The sequence below is a fragment of the Osmerus mordax genome, chromosome 1 (genome assembly GCF_038355195.1).
Source record: "Osmerus mordax isolate fOsmMor3 chromosome 1, fOsmMor3.pri, whole genome shotgun sequence".
NCBI classification, from domain to species: domain Eukaryota; kingdom Metazoa; phylum Chordata; class Actinopteri; order Osmeriformes; family Osmeridae; genus Osmerus; species Osmerus mordax.
Window position 1 is genome coordinate 4,503,003 of NC_090050.1, and position 16,881 is coordinate 4,519,883.

At 41.0% G+C, this 16,881-nt stretch overlaps 1 protein-coding gene across 2 annotated transcripts in view; it reads left to right on the forward strand.

Annotated features, from left to right (window-relative positions):
* The window catches only part of aldh1l1 (aldehyde dehydrogenase 1 family, member L1), a 50,785-nt gene extending 38,012 nt beyond the window's left edge, over positions 1 to 12,773 (forward strand). For both annotated transcript variants that reach the window (XM_067228538.1, XM_067228595.1), the window contains exons 15-23: positions 1,591 to 1,696; positions 1,941 to 2,028; positions 2,129 to 2,222; positions 2,477 to 2,576; positions 3,529 to 3,627; positions 5,554 to 5,719; positions 10,996 to 11,101; positions 11,192 to 11,391; positions 12,582 to 12,773. In XM_067228538.1, coding sequence (XP_067084639.1) covers positions 1,591 to 1,696; positions 1,941 to 2,028; positions 2,129 to 2,222; positions 2,477 to 2,576; positions 3,529 to 3,627; positions 5,554 to 5,719; positions 10,996 to 11,101; positions 11,192 to 11,391; positions 12,582 to 12,637 — 1,015 coding nt within the window. In that variant the 3' untranslated portion in view covers positions 12,638 to 12,773. The remainder of the gene's footprint in view (positions 1 to 1,590; positions 1,697 to 1,940; positions 2,029 to 2,128; positions 2,223 to 2,476; positions 2,577 to 3,528; positions 3,628 to 5,553; positions 5,720 to 10,995; positions 11,102 to 11,191; positions 11,392 to 12,581) is intronic.
* The last annotated feature ends 4,108 nt before the right edge of the window (positions 12,774 to 16,881 follow it).

Here is a 16,881-nt window from a genome sequence, read left to right on the forward strand (position 1 = left end):
TGGGAAAATCACTTAGCCATAGTCTGCAAAAATGCAGACTTATGAAAAGGGTGCCTAAAGGGCTCAAAATCTCTGCGAAAGAGCCCTCGCACACTTGGCGATTTGACAGTGGGACAGCCCTAAGCCCTTACAGACTTAGGGCCCTATTTTAACGATCTGAAACACAAGTATCAAAACGCAAAGCGCAAGTAACTTTGTGGGCGGGACTCTGGCGCGGTTGCTATTTTGCCGGCGGGATAAATGACTTTGCGCCTGGTGCAAATCTAAAATAGGTTGGTCTGAAGTAGCTACATTACAAATGGGTGTGGTTTGGGCGTAACGTGCAATAAACCAATCAGAGCGTCATGTCACATTCCCTTTAAGAGCAGCGCTTGTTCCGGATTGCTAATAACGGCGGATTTGCCAGGCGCACGCCAGGAGCGGTTCACAGCCGAGGAGACCGACGTTCTAGTCAGGGCCGTAATAGATAGATAGAGAAGTGACATTGTATGGGAAAGGCAGAGCAGTTTTCTCATTGCACTAAATTGCCCGCTCATGCTGCTCATTCAATTTCTTATTCTTAGTTTTATATATATTTAATTTTTTTAATTGTTATATTTTTTAATTGTTTAGTTCTTAGAATTAGTTTAACTATTGTACTTTTTTAACTTAATTTAAGACCCATGTATGTTTATTGTTTGCACCTTCCTGCCACAATAAATTCCGTGTTTGTGTAACATAGGCTACATGGCGAATAAACCGAATTCTGATTCTGATGGAGATGGGAGAAGAAACCCACCCAAATTAGCTTCGGTTAAACAGGCATGGGAGGAAATTGCCACAATTGTTACAAATCAAGTTCACATACATACAGATTTCTCATGAAAATCTTTTTATAATCATTGAAGAAATGTAACACGCCATAAATCAAAACAATGTAACGTAGCTTTGCAGAAAGAAGACCCTGGCCTCGCCAGCAGTGCACACGGGCCAAGCTTGCGCCCTTAAAATAGCATCTGAATAACGCGCCATTGACTTTAGACTACGTTTTTCCTGGTCAGTGGCGGAATTGTTTTTCTGAAACTGCAAAATAGCACCAGGGAACGTTTGCGCCAGAACACGCCTACTTTTTTCGCTGAACCGCCCCCGGGAGCGCAAATTCATTCCCTAATTTACCGACGTGCGTCTGTGGAGGGAAAACTCCGCTTTGCGTCGAGTTCAAACTAGGAATGATACTTGCGTCGTTGACAAAGTCAATTGCGCTGGGTGCAAGATAGGGCCCTTAGTGAGAATGCGCCTCAAAGTCTGTGAATCTGTGATTGGCATTGGGATCGGGTCTAAACGTTCCTTCTCTGAGGGAAGTTCCCTTGTCAGTTGTCAATCACAGATGTGGGCCACCACAAATAAATCAATGTATGGTAAACAATGTGCATTCACACGACCCAATAGCAATGCACAAATATAAGCCATTCACTTTCATGCATTCATTTTAACATTCACTGCAAGTTTCAGAAACATGCATCCTAAACATATCCCTAAAGGGAACCTAAGTGGTTATATCTCTTTTTCACAGTTGTCCATATATATCTTCATAATACATTTTTTTCTCAGAGTTTGTGGTATAGTGATCCCCTGGAACTACCCTCTGATGATGCTAGCCTGGAAGACTGCTGCTTGTCTGGCAGCTGGCAACACTGTAGTCCTGAAACCAGCTCAGGTTACTGCATCTATAAACCATTACAGTGTGGAAAGATTCCGAAAGCATACATTGTGGAGGGTAAAGGGTAGTGGTGCATTCTAGACTACAACAATGGGGTAAACCAGTGAAGTCATGTAGCAACGACTGCTTTACATAACATTTGTTAGATTTACACCAGTGCCGACAGCTTGTCCTTTAATTGAGTTTCTGTCTTTTATAATGAAGATCCTGTGTATGAATGTATTTTAATATCTGCCACTAGGTGACACCTTTGACAGCTGTGAAGTTTGCAGAGTTGGCATCCAGAGTGGGATTCCCAAAGGGGGTTATCAACATACTTCCTGGATCCGGTATAGACACACACACTATTTCACTGAAAACCTCTTATATCTATGGTGCTACATTTATCCAAGTAAACTAGAAGATAGTTATGGTCCACGTGTACATTAGGTGCTCTGGTTGGCCAGCGTCTGTCGGACCACCCTGATGTACGCAAGCTGGCCTTCACTGGCTCTACGGAAATTGGCAAACATATCATGAAGAGGTAAACAGTCTCTCAGCTTGGTGACTGGTGTAGATTTACCTTGACCCCAATAAGTGAATGTGCATCCAATTTTGTCTTTGTGTATGTATTCTTTTTAATCAGAGGTGTGAACGTTCAGGTTAAGAAAACAGAAGTACCACCACTGAGCCAATTTGCACAGTTTTTTTTGCAGAATGGCAAAAACCAACTGGAACAGTTATGGTAGTAATTCTATTCACTTAACCTAAACTTAAATACCCTTCTCCTTCCCACAGCTGTGCAGTTAGCAATGTGAAAAAAGTATCGTTGGAGCTGGGGGGTAAATCGCCTCTTATCATCTTTAGTGACTGTGATATGGACAAAGCAGTACGCATGGTCAGTGCAAATCCAGAATAATATTTACAGCAAACTAGGGCTGAACAATTAATTGCATTTGCGATAATATTTCGATGTGACAAAACAAGATTTTGTAATCGCAAAGGCTGCGATTTTACTTTGGTCATGTGACACACGAGAGTAACGCAGTTTGCAGACGAAGGATCAACTTTGCACGTTACACTTTACCTTGACCTGTACGACGGCCTCAGGCTCGACAGAACCTGACACTACAGACACTGCCAATTTTGCCTTTAAAAACAGATGCTGCGCAGTGTCAAGTATTGTGCGAAACCTGCATGGCTAACGTTGCTACCTCACGGGGCAACACCACCAACCTAATTCAGCCCTAAAAAAACACCACAAACCCCCACCACAAATGCACCTTTCTCTACCAGAAATGACCGTTGGACAGTCTCTCGCTCGCTCTAAATACAAAATCCTCGATTTCCGGGAGATTGTCTAGCATTTGCGGGCGTCAGGGAGCTGCTATTGAAATGCGGGAGAATCCCGGAACTTCCAGGAGACCTGGGATGTCTGGATTTAACCTTTAGATGCACGAGTTCTGAATATTTCCGACAGTCCCCACAGTGCAAGTTTTTTTCCAAAACGGTAGCTAGCTAGCTTTAGTTAAGAAAGTGCAACGCACATGTTATCAGCCTACGTTTAGCTTTGATTTACCAAAATATTTTCGAAGACATACAGGCGGTATGTTTTCCTTAATTTTTCTGAACTTTGTGTGTTATGTTGCTGACTGGAGATCAGTAGTATACATCTATATTTATTAATAATAAATCATATAATAATTGCATATTATATCGCAATTGCAATATTAGTCAAAATAATCGCAATTAGAATATTTTCCAAAATCGTTCAGCCCTACAGCAAACCCTACATTTCATTGCATCAACCAGTGCTGGACTGTACATTGACCAGTGTGTACGTGCTTCAGGGCATGAGCTCTGTGTTCTTTAACAAGGGTGAAAACTGCATTGCGGCCGGTAGGCTGTTTGTGGAAGACACCATCCACGACCACTATTTGAAGAGAGTGGCAAGTACCTGATTTTCTATTGGTGAAACACTGATTTAGAAAACAACACAGTCGACAGTCTCTACCAGCCTACATTTGTAAATATACTGTGAGGGATTTTTTTGTTTGCCCACTGACAAAGAAATGATCTGTCTATACATTTAATGGTAGGTTTATTTGAACTGTGAGAGACAGAATAACAACAACAAAATCTAGAACATATCAAAATTGTTATAAAATTGATTTACATTTTAATGAGTGAAATAAGTATTTGACCCCTCTGCAAAACATTACTTAGTACTTGGTGGCAAACACCTTGTTGGCAATCACAGAGGTCAGATGTTTCTTTTAGTTGGCCCCCAGGTTTGCACACATCTCAGGAGGGATTTTGTCCCACTCCTCTTTGCAGATAATCTCCAAGTTATTAAGGTTTCGAGGCTGACGTTTGGCAACCCGAACCTTCAGCTCCCTCCAAAGATTTTCTATGGGATTAAGGTCTGGAGACTGGCTAGGCTACTCCATGACCTTAATGTGCTTCTTCTTGAGCCACTTCTTTGTTGCCTTGGCCGTGTGTTTTGGGTCATTGTCATCCACGACCCATTTTCAATGCCCTGGCTGAGAGAAGGAGGTTCTCACCCAAGATTTGACGGTACATGGCCCCGTCCATCGTCCCTTTATTACGGGGAAGTTGTCCTGTCCCTTTAGCAGAAAACACCCCCGAAGCTTAATGTTTACACCTCCGTGTTTGACGGTGGGGATGGTATGCTTGGGGTCATAGGCAGCATTCCTCCTCCTCCAAACACAGCGAGTTGAGTTGATGCCAAAGACCTCGATTTTGATCTCATCTGACCACAACACTCATTCACCCAGTTCTCCTCTGAATCATTCAGATGTTCATTGGCAAACCTGTACATGTGCTTTCTTGAGCAGGGGGACCTTGCGGGCACTGCAGGATTTCAGTCCTTCACGGCGTAGTGTGTTATCAGTTGTTTTCTTGGTGACCATGGTCCCAGCTGCCTTGAGATCATTGACAAGATCCTCCCTTGTAGTTCTGGGCTGATTCCTAACTGTTGTTATGATCATTGAAACTCCACGAGGTGAGATCTAGCATGAAACCCCAGACCGAGGGAGATTGACAGTTCTTTTGTGTTTCTTCCATTTGCGAATAATCGCACCAACTGTCATCGCATCACCTTCTCACCAAGCTGCTTGGCGATGGTCTTGTAGCCCATTCCAGCCTTGTGTAGGTCTACAATCTTGTCCCTGACATCCTTGGACAGATCTTTGGTCTTGGCCATGGTGGAGAGTTTGGAATCTGATTGATTGATTGCTTCTGTGGACAGGTGTCTTTTATACAGGTAACAAAATGAGATTAGGAGAACTCCCTTTAACCCTGTAAGACCCCTTGTTGTAAAATTACAATGTCACCTTTAGCTCTTTAATTGCTCATTTATTTATTTTGAAAGACCAAATTTATCCAATAGCATTGCAAGGCAAGACAATAGGACCCATTGGTTATGTAAATGTAGTAGTTCAAAAAATAATCTTATTTGCAAATCTGTTTTTTGGAAAGCTAAAGGTTGAAATTTTAAATCGGGTCTTACAGGGTTTTAAGCGTGTACTCCTAATCTCAGCTCGGTACCTGTATAAAAGACACCTGGGAGCCAGAAATCTTTCTGATTAAGAGGGGGTCAAATACGTATTTCACTCATTAAAATGCAAATCAATTTATAACAATTTTGACATGCGTTTTTCTCGATTCTTTTGCTGTTATTCTGTCTCTGACTGTTCAAATAAACCTACCATTAAAATTGATCATTTCTTTGTCAGTGGGCAAACGTACAAAATCAGTAGGGGATCAAATCTTTTTTTTCCCTCACTGTAGAGTTATGTCGTGCTTCAGCTTGTATTTAAATGTTTTTCGCTGTGTAATATTGGTTTGGCCAGGTTGAGGAGGTTGAGAAGATGAAGATTGGTGATCCTTTGGACCGTTCCACAGACCATGGACCCCAAAACCATAAAGCCCACATGGATAAACTGGTAGAATACTGCCGTGCAGGTGTCAAGGAGGGGGCCACCCTAGTATGTGGTGGGAAACAGGTCAGACGCCAAGGTATCTGCAGATTTTTTCTGTCAATAACATTTTGTATCAATGTCAAAAACAGACTTCTGTCTTTGTCTTTCTATCTCTGTTCATCTCTGACAGAGAAGAGATGTCTTCCTGTTTAGGAAAAATATATAAATAATTGGGTTTCTTGATCAGTATCCAGTTTTGGGTCCAAAATGAGTACCGTAATTTCTGGACTATTAAGCGTACCTGGATATAAGCCGCACCCACTGAATTTTTTTATTATTATTTTTGTACAGAAATAAGCCGCACGTGTCTATAAGCCGCAGGTGCCTACCGGTACATTGAAACAAATGAACTTTACACAGGCTTTAACGAAACACGGCTTGAAACAAAAATAAATAGGATTTAACGAAACACGGCACAAAACATTTTGAAATTGCAGTAAACAGTAGCCTACCAAGAAAGTCATTGGTCACTATCTTCCTCCTCCTGTGCACTGAAACCACTGAAATCATCTCCTTCGGTGTCGGAGTTGAATAGCCTCAGAATTGCTTCATCCGATGTTGGATCGTTTTCATTGTCGCTCTCGTCACGTTCATCCGGAGGCAAATTCCCCGCTCCCTCTTCAACACGAAGCAGTCCAGCCTTTCGAAACCCGTTGATGATAGTGGATTTTTTGACAATGCTCCACGCTGTCAGGACCCACTGGCAGACTTGACCATAAGTTGCTCTTCGCATGAGGCCCGTTTTAGTGAAGGATTTCTCCCCACTTGTCATCCAAGCCTCCCACTGAACACGGAGCGCCACCTTAAATTTACACTGATGTCGAGTGGCTGCAAATACTTTGCTGTGCCCCCAGGAATCACAGCTGGAATTGAGTTTGTCCTCTTGATGGCTTCTTTCACAGAATCTGTTATGTGGGCCCTAATGCTGTCCAACATGAGCAATGCCTTGTTCTTGTGAAAGAATCCTCCCAGTCGCTTGCTGTAACACTCCGTATGCCATTCATGCATTAGGCCTTCCGTCATCCATCCTTTCTTGTTGACTTTCACAACAATTCCTCTCGGGAATTTTTCTTTTGGCATCGTCATGCGTTTAAAAATCAATATCGGTGGAAGCTTTTCTCCCGATGCCGTGCAGCTCAGAACACAGATGAAGTGCGTTTTTTCATGCCCAGTTGTTTTCAGCGTGACGGATGATTCGCCTTTCCTGTTGACAGTCCGAGTGAGAGGCAGGTCAAACGTCAGAGGAACCTCATCCATATTTATGATGTTGTGCGGGCCGATGGAATGCCCCCGCTATCTTTGCATCAGTGAATTTGCGGAAGTTTTAAACTTTTTCCTTGTAGTCGGGAGGGAGCTGCTGACACAGACTCGTCCGTACCCTGATGGACAGGCCTTTACGTCTCATAAATCTTAGACACCACGATGGTCCACCTCTAAAATCCTCAAACTTCATTGCGGTGGCGATTGTTTTGGCTTTCAGTCGGATCTGCACAGTTGAAACACCTCGGCCGTCTGCTCTCTGTGTCTTCGAGCTCATATTCTAGTTCGGGCCATCTGCTTTCTTCCCTCTGAAAGCTTAGGTTGTCTTTTTGCATTGATTCAGTTCCTCGCGCTGCTGTTTCCAACGTCTTATCATCGACTCATTACATTTACATTTAGTCATTTAGCAGACGCTCTTATCCAGTGCGACTTACAGTAAGTACAGGGACATTCCCCCGAGGCAAGTAGGGTGAAGTGCCTTGCCCAAGGACACAACGTCAGTTGGCATGACCGGGAATCGAACTGGCAACCTTCGGATTACTAGCCCAATTCCCTCACCGCTCAGCCACCTGACTCCCATATCTCATTGAGGCCAAGTTCCCGTGCAGCAGCTCTATTTCTTTTTCCAACAGCCAGATCGATCGCCTTCAACTTAAAAGCTGCATTATATGCATTTATCTGTGTCTTTGCCATAATGAGGGTGACAAAATGACTACCGTAATCAGAATGATGGGAAGTTTGAGCGTGCTCGATTTATGTCACATTATGTTTTTTGCCGGCATGAAGCTTGTGAAAGCAGGAAAAATCCATAAATTAGCCGCGTCATTGTATAAGCCGCGGGGTTCAAAGCGTGGGAAAAAAGTAGCGGCTTATATTCTGGAAATTACGGTATGTATGTTTAAATGTGATAAAGGTTGGTTTAATTCTCCCCTACAGGTATTTCATTGTGTTTTCCTTGCAAATGTGTAAATGAGTCTGCATTTACAGGAGGGTTTTAATGTCTATTGGCCAAGGCTTTGAAACAGTTCAACGAACAAAAATGACAACCAGAAACAATCTGATAATACGAACAAAAACAAATCTTCATATTTGTCATAAATTCTCTCACAGAAACGTTTATTTGAAATAATTGTAACCGGTTAATAACGTTCTTTTTTAGTTATTTTATTCAGTACAACACATTAAAATTCTGCTTGCCATAAATTTGGTTCGGTCTTCTTCTGAACGCAAATCCCATATTTGGACTTAAACTTAACGGTGGCAGGGCTATTACATGATTCAAGTGAAATGTGGTGTGGTCTTTTTTAGCCTTCTGCAAAAGGTCAATATTATGCTATGTACTAGGTAACAGAACATTTTGGATGCACTTGGCCAAAAACTGAAACCGAAAATTACTTTTTCTTTTATCAACCTATTTTAAGTGTTTTGTATAATTGTATTAATGTAAGACATTTTAATTGACACCGTACCGCCTCTTGAAATTTCTGCTGAACCAACACTGAAATTGCAATTTTAATGCTCTTATCTGAAACTTTGAAGTATTTCCACACTGCTGACATGATCGCCCTTGTTTCAAATATTGATGTAAAAGCTTTTTACATGAAAATGGACATGAAAATGGACAATGCTATAATGGGTATGTATTATGTAAGGTTCATTCACAGATTGTCTTGACTATCAAAGGAGCATGATAAAGGAACAAATTATTTATTTATCAAAACTTCAAACTCCAAAAAGTCGTTCTTCATTCTCAAGAGTTTTCAGGGTCACACACAGCAGAGGCTCTTGCTGCCGCATTCAGCAACATGTTTCTGGCATGGATAATCCCAAAGGAAAAAGTGCACGTTAATCTAAGGGATAATGCCAAGAACTTGGTTAAGGCCATGAGGGATGCGGATCTACACAGCCTGCCGTGGCCAATGGAGTTTTATCACAACACAGCATCGCTGATATTATAGCCTCTGGGAGTCGGATTATTGGTCATTTCAAACACTCCCAGCTTGCCTACTCTGCACTACAAAGTATTTAAAAACAACTTGGCAAGCCTATCAAGAGGCTACAGCATGATCTACCTACCAGGTGGAACAGTAGTTCAAGTTCAAGTCTTTTATTGTCTGGGCACTGAAATTCTTAAGACAAGACAACGCAAGCACCTGGCATAACATAACATATAAGTACACAGAACATGAATTACATCTATGCTAAGCTTAAATAAGTAAACCTCCTAAATATACAGATAAATATAGATAATACAATATACTAAACCCTAAATACACATAATAACCTATTGCTAACCCTATTAACCTATTCTAAACTAAGTGAACACACTTAACACACTGAAGTACAATAGTGCAATATTACTGATAGTGCAACCAGTAGCTGAAAGTGACAGTGTGTAAGTAACTAGTAAGAAGTGAATCAATGACCATGTCAATGTCCATTCAGGAGCCTGATGGCGAAGTACAGTGAAGTACAGTAGTGCAATGTTACTGATAGTGCAACCAGTAGCTGAAAGTGACAGTGTGTAAAGTGACTAGTATGAAGTGAATCAATGTCCATTCAGAAGCCTGATGGCCCTTGGATAGAAACTGTTGTCCAGTCTGCGTGTGCGCGACCGAATGCTGCGTTAACGAGACTGAAGGATGGGTGGTAATAGTCTCCATGTCATCGACTTCTATGTTCAAGGGCAACCAGTGGAAATTGGTAGAAAATATTATTTCTCTACTCGCCCCATTTGAAGAGCTTACGCAACAGATCAGCTCATCAACTGCATCAGCTGCAGATGTTATACCATCCATCAGAGCTTTAACTCATCTTCTTGAGAAAACAGCAGAGACCGACCATAGTGTAAAAACTTCGAAAATCATGTTGTTGGAAGCAGTCCAGAACAGAATCAGTGACATTGAATCTGAGAGCCTGTTTACCATTGCTACAGTGCTGCTTGCGAATTAGGCTACAAGTTTAGGAAACACCATATTTTGGTGTTTGCCTTTAGCAAGACACAACCTATATTCTATCTCGTATACATTTAGTCATTTAGCAGACGCTCTTATCCAGAGCGACTTACAGTAAGTACAGGGACATTCCCCAGAGGCAAGTAGGGTGCCTTGCCCAAGGACTCAACATCATTAAGCACTGCCAGGAATCGAACCGGCAACCTTTTGAGTAATAGCCCAATTCCCTAACCGCTCAGCCATCTGACCCCATATATATTTGGGTGTGCTTGCCTTTGGCAAGGGACTATAGCCCATAGAGTAAAATATATATCAAAATACATTTTATAGTTTCCAAAATATACATAAGGTGAATATTGGTAAAGTGGGACACTTAAACTTGATCATCCATGTCTTCATGTGTATACTTAAATGATCAAAATTCATTACAGAGTACATCCTTGGGTGGTAATGGTATGCATCTATGGGTTATGAGGAATGGGGAATGATTAAACAGGCAGGGAGGAAGATGAGGAAAGAGAGAGAGAAGAAAAGGGCAGAGAGCAAGAGATGGTTGAATAAGCAAATTAAAGAATACAAATATGTGCATTAAAGTACCAGCCTCAGAGTTGTATTTATTATAAAGAAATTAAGTGTCCCACTTTAGCAGTATACACTTTACCAATATCACATGAAAGAATTTGGGGTTTGGTCAGCAGAGGTTCAAAGAAGGGTCACTCTTCCTGTGTCTGATCTTTCTTGTTTTTTTCCTTATGAATAGTTTAAGGGAGAGCTTTTTAGAAATGTATTATGATCGATTATATGACATTGTGTTCATGGCAAAAGGTGACGTATAAAGTCATATTTGTGAAAATGTCTCACTTAACCAATATTCACCCTACTGTCATATAACACAGCTCAACATGGAACGTTATTAACCGGTATTTCATTAGGTTCCAACCGGGCCAGGAATTATAATTTTAAGTTGGAACGTAAACTGGAAACATTGAAATACCTATTCTGCTCTGAATGAACCGATTGAAAGAAAATTCAGGTATGAAACCCTGCTCTGGGCAATATTTTCTTCAGCTTTGTTTACTCACCTTTATCTCTTTATTAGGTTTCTTCTTTGAACCCACGATATTTACAGATGTACAAGACTACATGTTTATTGCAAAAGAGGAATCATTTGGCCCAATCATGATCCTCTCCAAGTTCAAGAGTGGGTCAGTATGACACATTAATTGCAGTCCCCAACAAATCCCTAATTCTTCCTTCTGGTTAATTTGCCTTCATTCTTTTTCCATCTCTCCCAGCGACCTGGACGATGTCTTGAGGAGGGCAAATGCCACAGAGTATGGTCTGGCATCGGGCGTGTTCACACGTGACATCAGCAAAGCCCTGTACGTAAGCGAGAGGCTGAACGCCGGTACAGTCTTTGTCAACACGTACAACAAGACGGATGTGGCCGCACCATTTGGAGGCTTCAAGCAGTCTGGTTTTGGCAAAGACCTTGGTAAGACAAGGGATAGGTTTTAGTATGTTTACACCGATAAACAGGGTGCTCAAGTTTTATCAAAAGTTTGGAGTGAGATTACCATACCTGTCAACATTGATGTTTTTGATTGGCTGGTAGGTGGCATTTAACTCTGTATAACTTGAGACAACTATCAACTCGGCAGAAATCTTCCCTCAGTATGCCTGCGCCATTAATTGTATATAGCAGGACAAGTTATCCCTTCTCAGAGTGAGAAATGATTGAAATGCCTGAGAAATACAAGGTGTTGTGTGAGAGTTTGAGAAATGGTTGAAATGCGAATGTGTGAGAATTGAGAGCCCTGTATACGGCAAACAGCTAATGTATGACTCTTAACACTAGAAGCGCTTGTCATTTGAGCACACTGAAGAGAATTAAATATACAGGATCATGCTTTCTTGACTTTTCCTAGATACGTCAGACTACTTACACTTGCCTCAAATTATTTGCAATGTGCCCTGACAATAAATGAAGAACAATAGATGTCTTGCCAGGATAACTGGATCTGTCAGATCATTGAATGTTTATTACATTTAGTCATTTAGCAGACGCTCTTATCCAGAGCGACTTACAGAAAGTACAGGGACATTCCCCCGAGGCAAGTAGGGTGAAGTGCCTTGCCCAAGGACACAACGTCATTTTGCACGGCCAGGAATCGAACCGACAACCTTCTGATTACTAGCCCGACTCCCTAACCGCTCAGCCATCTGACCCCCCGTTTATGATGTCAAAAATTTAATAATTGTCAGCCAAAAATACATTTTGATAATGTCAGGCTACGCATTTATAGATCAACTGCAGTCTAACCTGCAATGTGTGTGACATCCTTTATAATAATTACATTTTTCTGAATGATTGATGGGCTAGAAACAAACGTTCTAATGAAATACCATCAACACAGACATGAATAACAGTTTGACGAAGGCAAGTTCATTTTCTGACCTTGCCTTGGCCAAGAAGTGCCATAGCTAACATTAATTGTCAGTAAAAGCGTTCTTGTCTGAAGACTGGATGGTGATTTGACCACCTATCCACACTATAAGTAGGGAAAACTGGCTTGGCACTTCTAGTGTTAATGCTACTATATTCATATGCTACTAAACAGCCATTACCTTTGTTAGCCTAAACTGTGTGTAATGAATGCCCTTATTCTGCATGTGTTTTAACAGGAGAGGAGGCTCTGAACGAATACCTGAAAACCAAGGTTGTGACCATTGAATATTAAGTTTGGAATGAGAGATATTGATATCATGTTGTTATAAATTGGCAGAACAACCAACTGTAGATCTACATATGCTGAACCTGTATGTTTTGTCACTGGTCTCTAAAAACGAATAAACAACACTATCTGGATTCCTCTAGAGATGTATTAAGTGAATTGAATTGTATACAATGCCTTCATGTCCTTCGTTTTCGTCAATGAATTTTATTTGTGTATTCCTTTTTCCAAGGAATATGTGACACGCTCTGGTGGAAAGGGACGGTTGTCGGCCAACTCATTTCTCAGTTTTTTACCGATTGTGAAAGTGCAGATTGTAAGCTTTCAAATGTGTGTCATACATTGAAATCTGAAAATAGTTGAAGAAGATACAAATAGCCTATCTGGATGCTGATAAACCAGGAAAGTACGATGGCCCTGAAGTGCAAACCACACCCCCTAATATGAGTACATCCCCCAAATGAAAACACTCCCCCCAAATACGAGTCAACTCCCCCCAAATAGGATGACTTGTTCACCTCCCCCCAAACAAAAACACGCTCCCCCAAATGGGAGACGACATTACATTAACTCAAAAACACATTACATTAACTCTGAACGGAAAGGGTAGGTACAACGCTGATGCACAGTAACTAACAGGAAATAAGAAATGTATCGTTTTGAAGAGAAGAAAAATGAGTAATTCAGAGAGTCGCGTAGAGCTAATTGCAGCAATTACCCTTTATTTTAATCAGGGAAATTCATATGATGTAATATTAGATATGTTGTTAACGTTTAACAACATTACAGTAAGTATGCGCACGTTAAAAACAAAATTAGAGGAAGCAAGACTTTTCAGACGAAAAAACTACTCGTCTACCAGGACAGTTGTTTTGATATAGAAGCATGTGGCAAGTACTTGTACAAAACTATAAGTTGTGTGTTAAACGTTCTGATGTGATGAGGTTGCTGAAAGAACTGAATCCACGGGGGACTGAATGTAGGGCACGCCGTCGATTTTGTAGGAGCATATATCACTCCATGGGCCCAAACTACGTATGGCATGTCGATGGCTATGACAAGCTTAAACCCTTCGATTTGGCTTTATCTAGCTGCATCGACGGCTTTTCTAGACTAATTATGTGGCTTCTGTGTGGACCAACGAACAACAATCCATCTGTTATTGCACACAACTTCCTCAACTGTGTGAAAGGTCTTGGTGTGGTCCCCATGAGATTACGAACTGATTGCGGTACAGAAAACGGGAAGATGGCAGCCATACAATGTACTCTTCGCCATCATCATACAGACCATTATGCAGGCTCAGCAAGCCATATGTATGGGTCTTCGATGAGCAATCAACGTATTGAGTCCTGGTGGTCCATATTGATAAATTCAAGGTAGGCTAATGTGCAATTCTGCTATTGACTACAAAATCTCCCATGCCATCTTTATATCATATAGCCTATAATTTACGATGGCTTAGAAGTTAAACTAGCATTTAAAAGGTATTTGCTAAATTTAAATTAACCAGTCATTTAGATTATCAATATAAACGTTCTTTATGGCTAGAACTGTATATCCTTCTCTCACAGTAAAATAATTCCTAATTAAGGTGCAGCTGATCTGTGGTCATCCTGATACACACTAGCATACTTCTGCTTTTGTTTTACAAGAGCTCAGTTTTGGATGCAGATGTTTGGGGACCTGGCAGATGCAGGACACTTTAATGGCAGCCACGAACACCAGTGTCTACTCAGATTCTGCTTCACCACTGTTCTGCAAAAAGACCTTGATGAGTGTGCTGATCTCTGGAACAAGCACAGGATTCGGCGCTCCCGACTTGCATCATGTCCTGGAGGAATACCAAATTAACTCTACCTTTTACCTCACAGGTAATCTATATTAATTAAAATTCCTTTACTGTGAGGATATATATTATGTAAATGTAACTATGCTGGGTAAGTGTACCAATCTAGCCTTAAACAGAACAGTAAAAGTTATGTATTCCTTTCCATTTTCACTGTGTACCACAGGTTTGCTTCAAGGGACTGTGGATTTGCGGTTGAAGAAAGTCAATTAATAATGTTTCCTGAGTCAGTGCAGACCATCAACTCATGTGGCGACCCAGACATTCAAGAGTATCTTGAACTCTTAATGGAACAAAATACACTAGTTAGACAAGAACATTGGGAGACCACCTCAGAGCTGTATATTACACTGAAAGGAATAGCCGGACTTTAAATGTTTTCTGTGAAACACCTGTCGAACACAACAGAACTGAGCAGGATATAAACCTGAAAACTCAGTTTTAGTCAGGCATATGAGCCTTGACTACATGCACAACACCATGCTCTTTGCATTAGAGGACCCATTCATCTCAATAGTATACATGTATATCATATATAATAGTAATATATGTGATATATATTAGAGATATATATATATATTTTGTTCAATTAAGAGTTCAAGATACTCTTGAATGTCTGGGTCGCCACATGAGTTGATGCGGTGGGCAGAGCTCAGACTGTGAACTTACAACGCAGCATTGATTACAACAGGGATAAGTTTGCGGCTCTGGGCACTTCTGGGCAGACTATCTGCTTGATTGCGAAGGTATGTCAGGGATTTTGACAGTAATCAATTCTGATGTAATCTTCCTGGTTTCATACCTTTAACCATTAAATTTATGTTTCTACTTGAGATGTATTTGTCAGACTATGTGGACATGTGAATAATGCAATACAATTTATGTTTTCGACAGGGCTGTCATCACTTCCACCTGCTGGAATTGTACCACAGCCACGCATAGAGTTTTAAACCAACTCACCATTCCCAATGGCAAACACTTGTGCGAATACTGTAAAGCTACCTCTGTTGCACTCATATGCCATTTTTAAGACAAACATGGACTTTGGGGATACAAAATTCCAAGATTTTGATGCATTTAAGCAGGGCTCGACAATAACGATGGTTTAACTAGCAACTCACTGTCCCGATCGGGCCACTGCAAATTATTGATTGAAAAAAAGATTACTGCACGACTTATAACAACGGCATATCACGTCATTAAGACGGACCAGCCATTCGCCTCGTTCCCCCGGGCTATTGAACTGCAGCAGAAGAATGGTGTCGACTTGGGTACTCAGTATTGTACTGATGAAATGCTATGGAAGCTTTTATATATTAGCATTGGAGGGACCAGAGGTTTCACAGTTTCAGCCAGACAGAGTTGTGCAGAGATGGCTGTCAGCAGGGGAGAGAGCACGTTTTTATTATTTAATAAATAAATATCCAGGATGTGTTTAATAAATGGTTAAACAAGTTTACAGAATAACATATCTTATAAGTCTTTGGTTTTGTTGTAACAATGATAAATTACAACTTTTGGAGGGGGGCCAGTAAAAATGGTCTTGGGGCCAGTAAGTTTCAAACCCACTGGGGCTAGTGGCAATAATTTTTTTACGTTGAGCCCTGATTTAAGCAGTACCTGATTAACCTTTTTTTATTTTTTTTATTAGAGCAACATCTTCTTTGTCAAGTTCTATCTGTAAGCCCCTCTGGCATGTAAGGCCTTTGGCAGCCTCTGGCAGGCTTTTGCATTATTGAAAATGCTTAGGCTTTGCAGCAATAAAATAGATTTAATGGAAGGATTGATTAAATTGTATTTTATACAGAAAAATGAAGCTCAACCACATTCACTCAAATTGTAAGTCTTTGGACAATGCCATTATAGATTGTGAAGAACATTAATTTCTGAGTCTTAGATGGAGTATTACAAAAAACTAGAGCTGTTTTACATTCATCAGAATCAGAATCAGAATTGGTTTTTATTCGCCATGAAAGTTTGCACAGACAAGGAATTTACTTTGGCAGGAGAGCCTACCTAGGCAGCCATTTTCGGCACCAACTAGAAAGTTACAGCATACATCAAACCCATGCGACCTAGGTTGGGGCAAAGCTCCTAATGTTTACAACGTCTGGCTCCGTGCCTGAACACTCGGATCGTTAAGCAGTCTCAAAAATGGTATCAATATAAAAAATTATACGATCCCTTTCTGTAATCATGATACCCCCCAGAAAAGTTTACTGCACCCTCAGACAAAGCAGGCTGCATCCAGCCCTGTTTGGTATACAAAAAAAGGGCCGGTCTTGGGCCTGAAACTTCCGGGTTGAGAAGTGGCCCCACTCCGGTCCTGCTTTACACATCCGCCGGTCAAAAAGTGATACTCTGATTCAATCACAAGTTCATATGAAGCCTCTTGAGAATG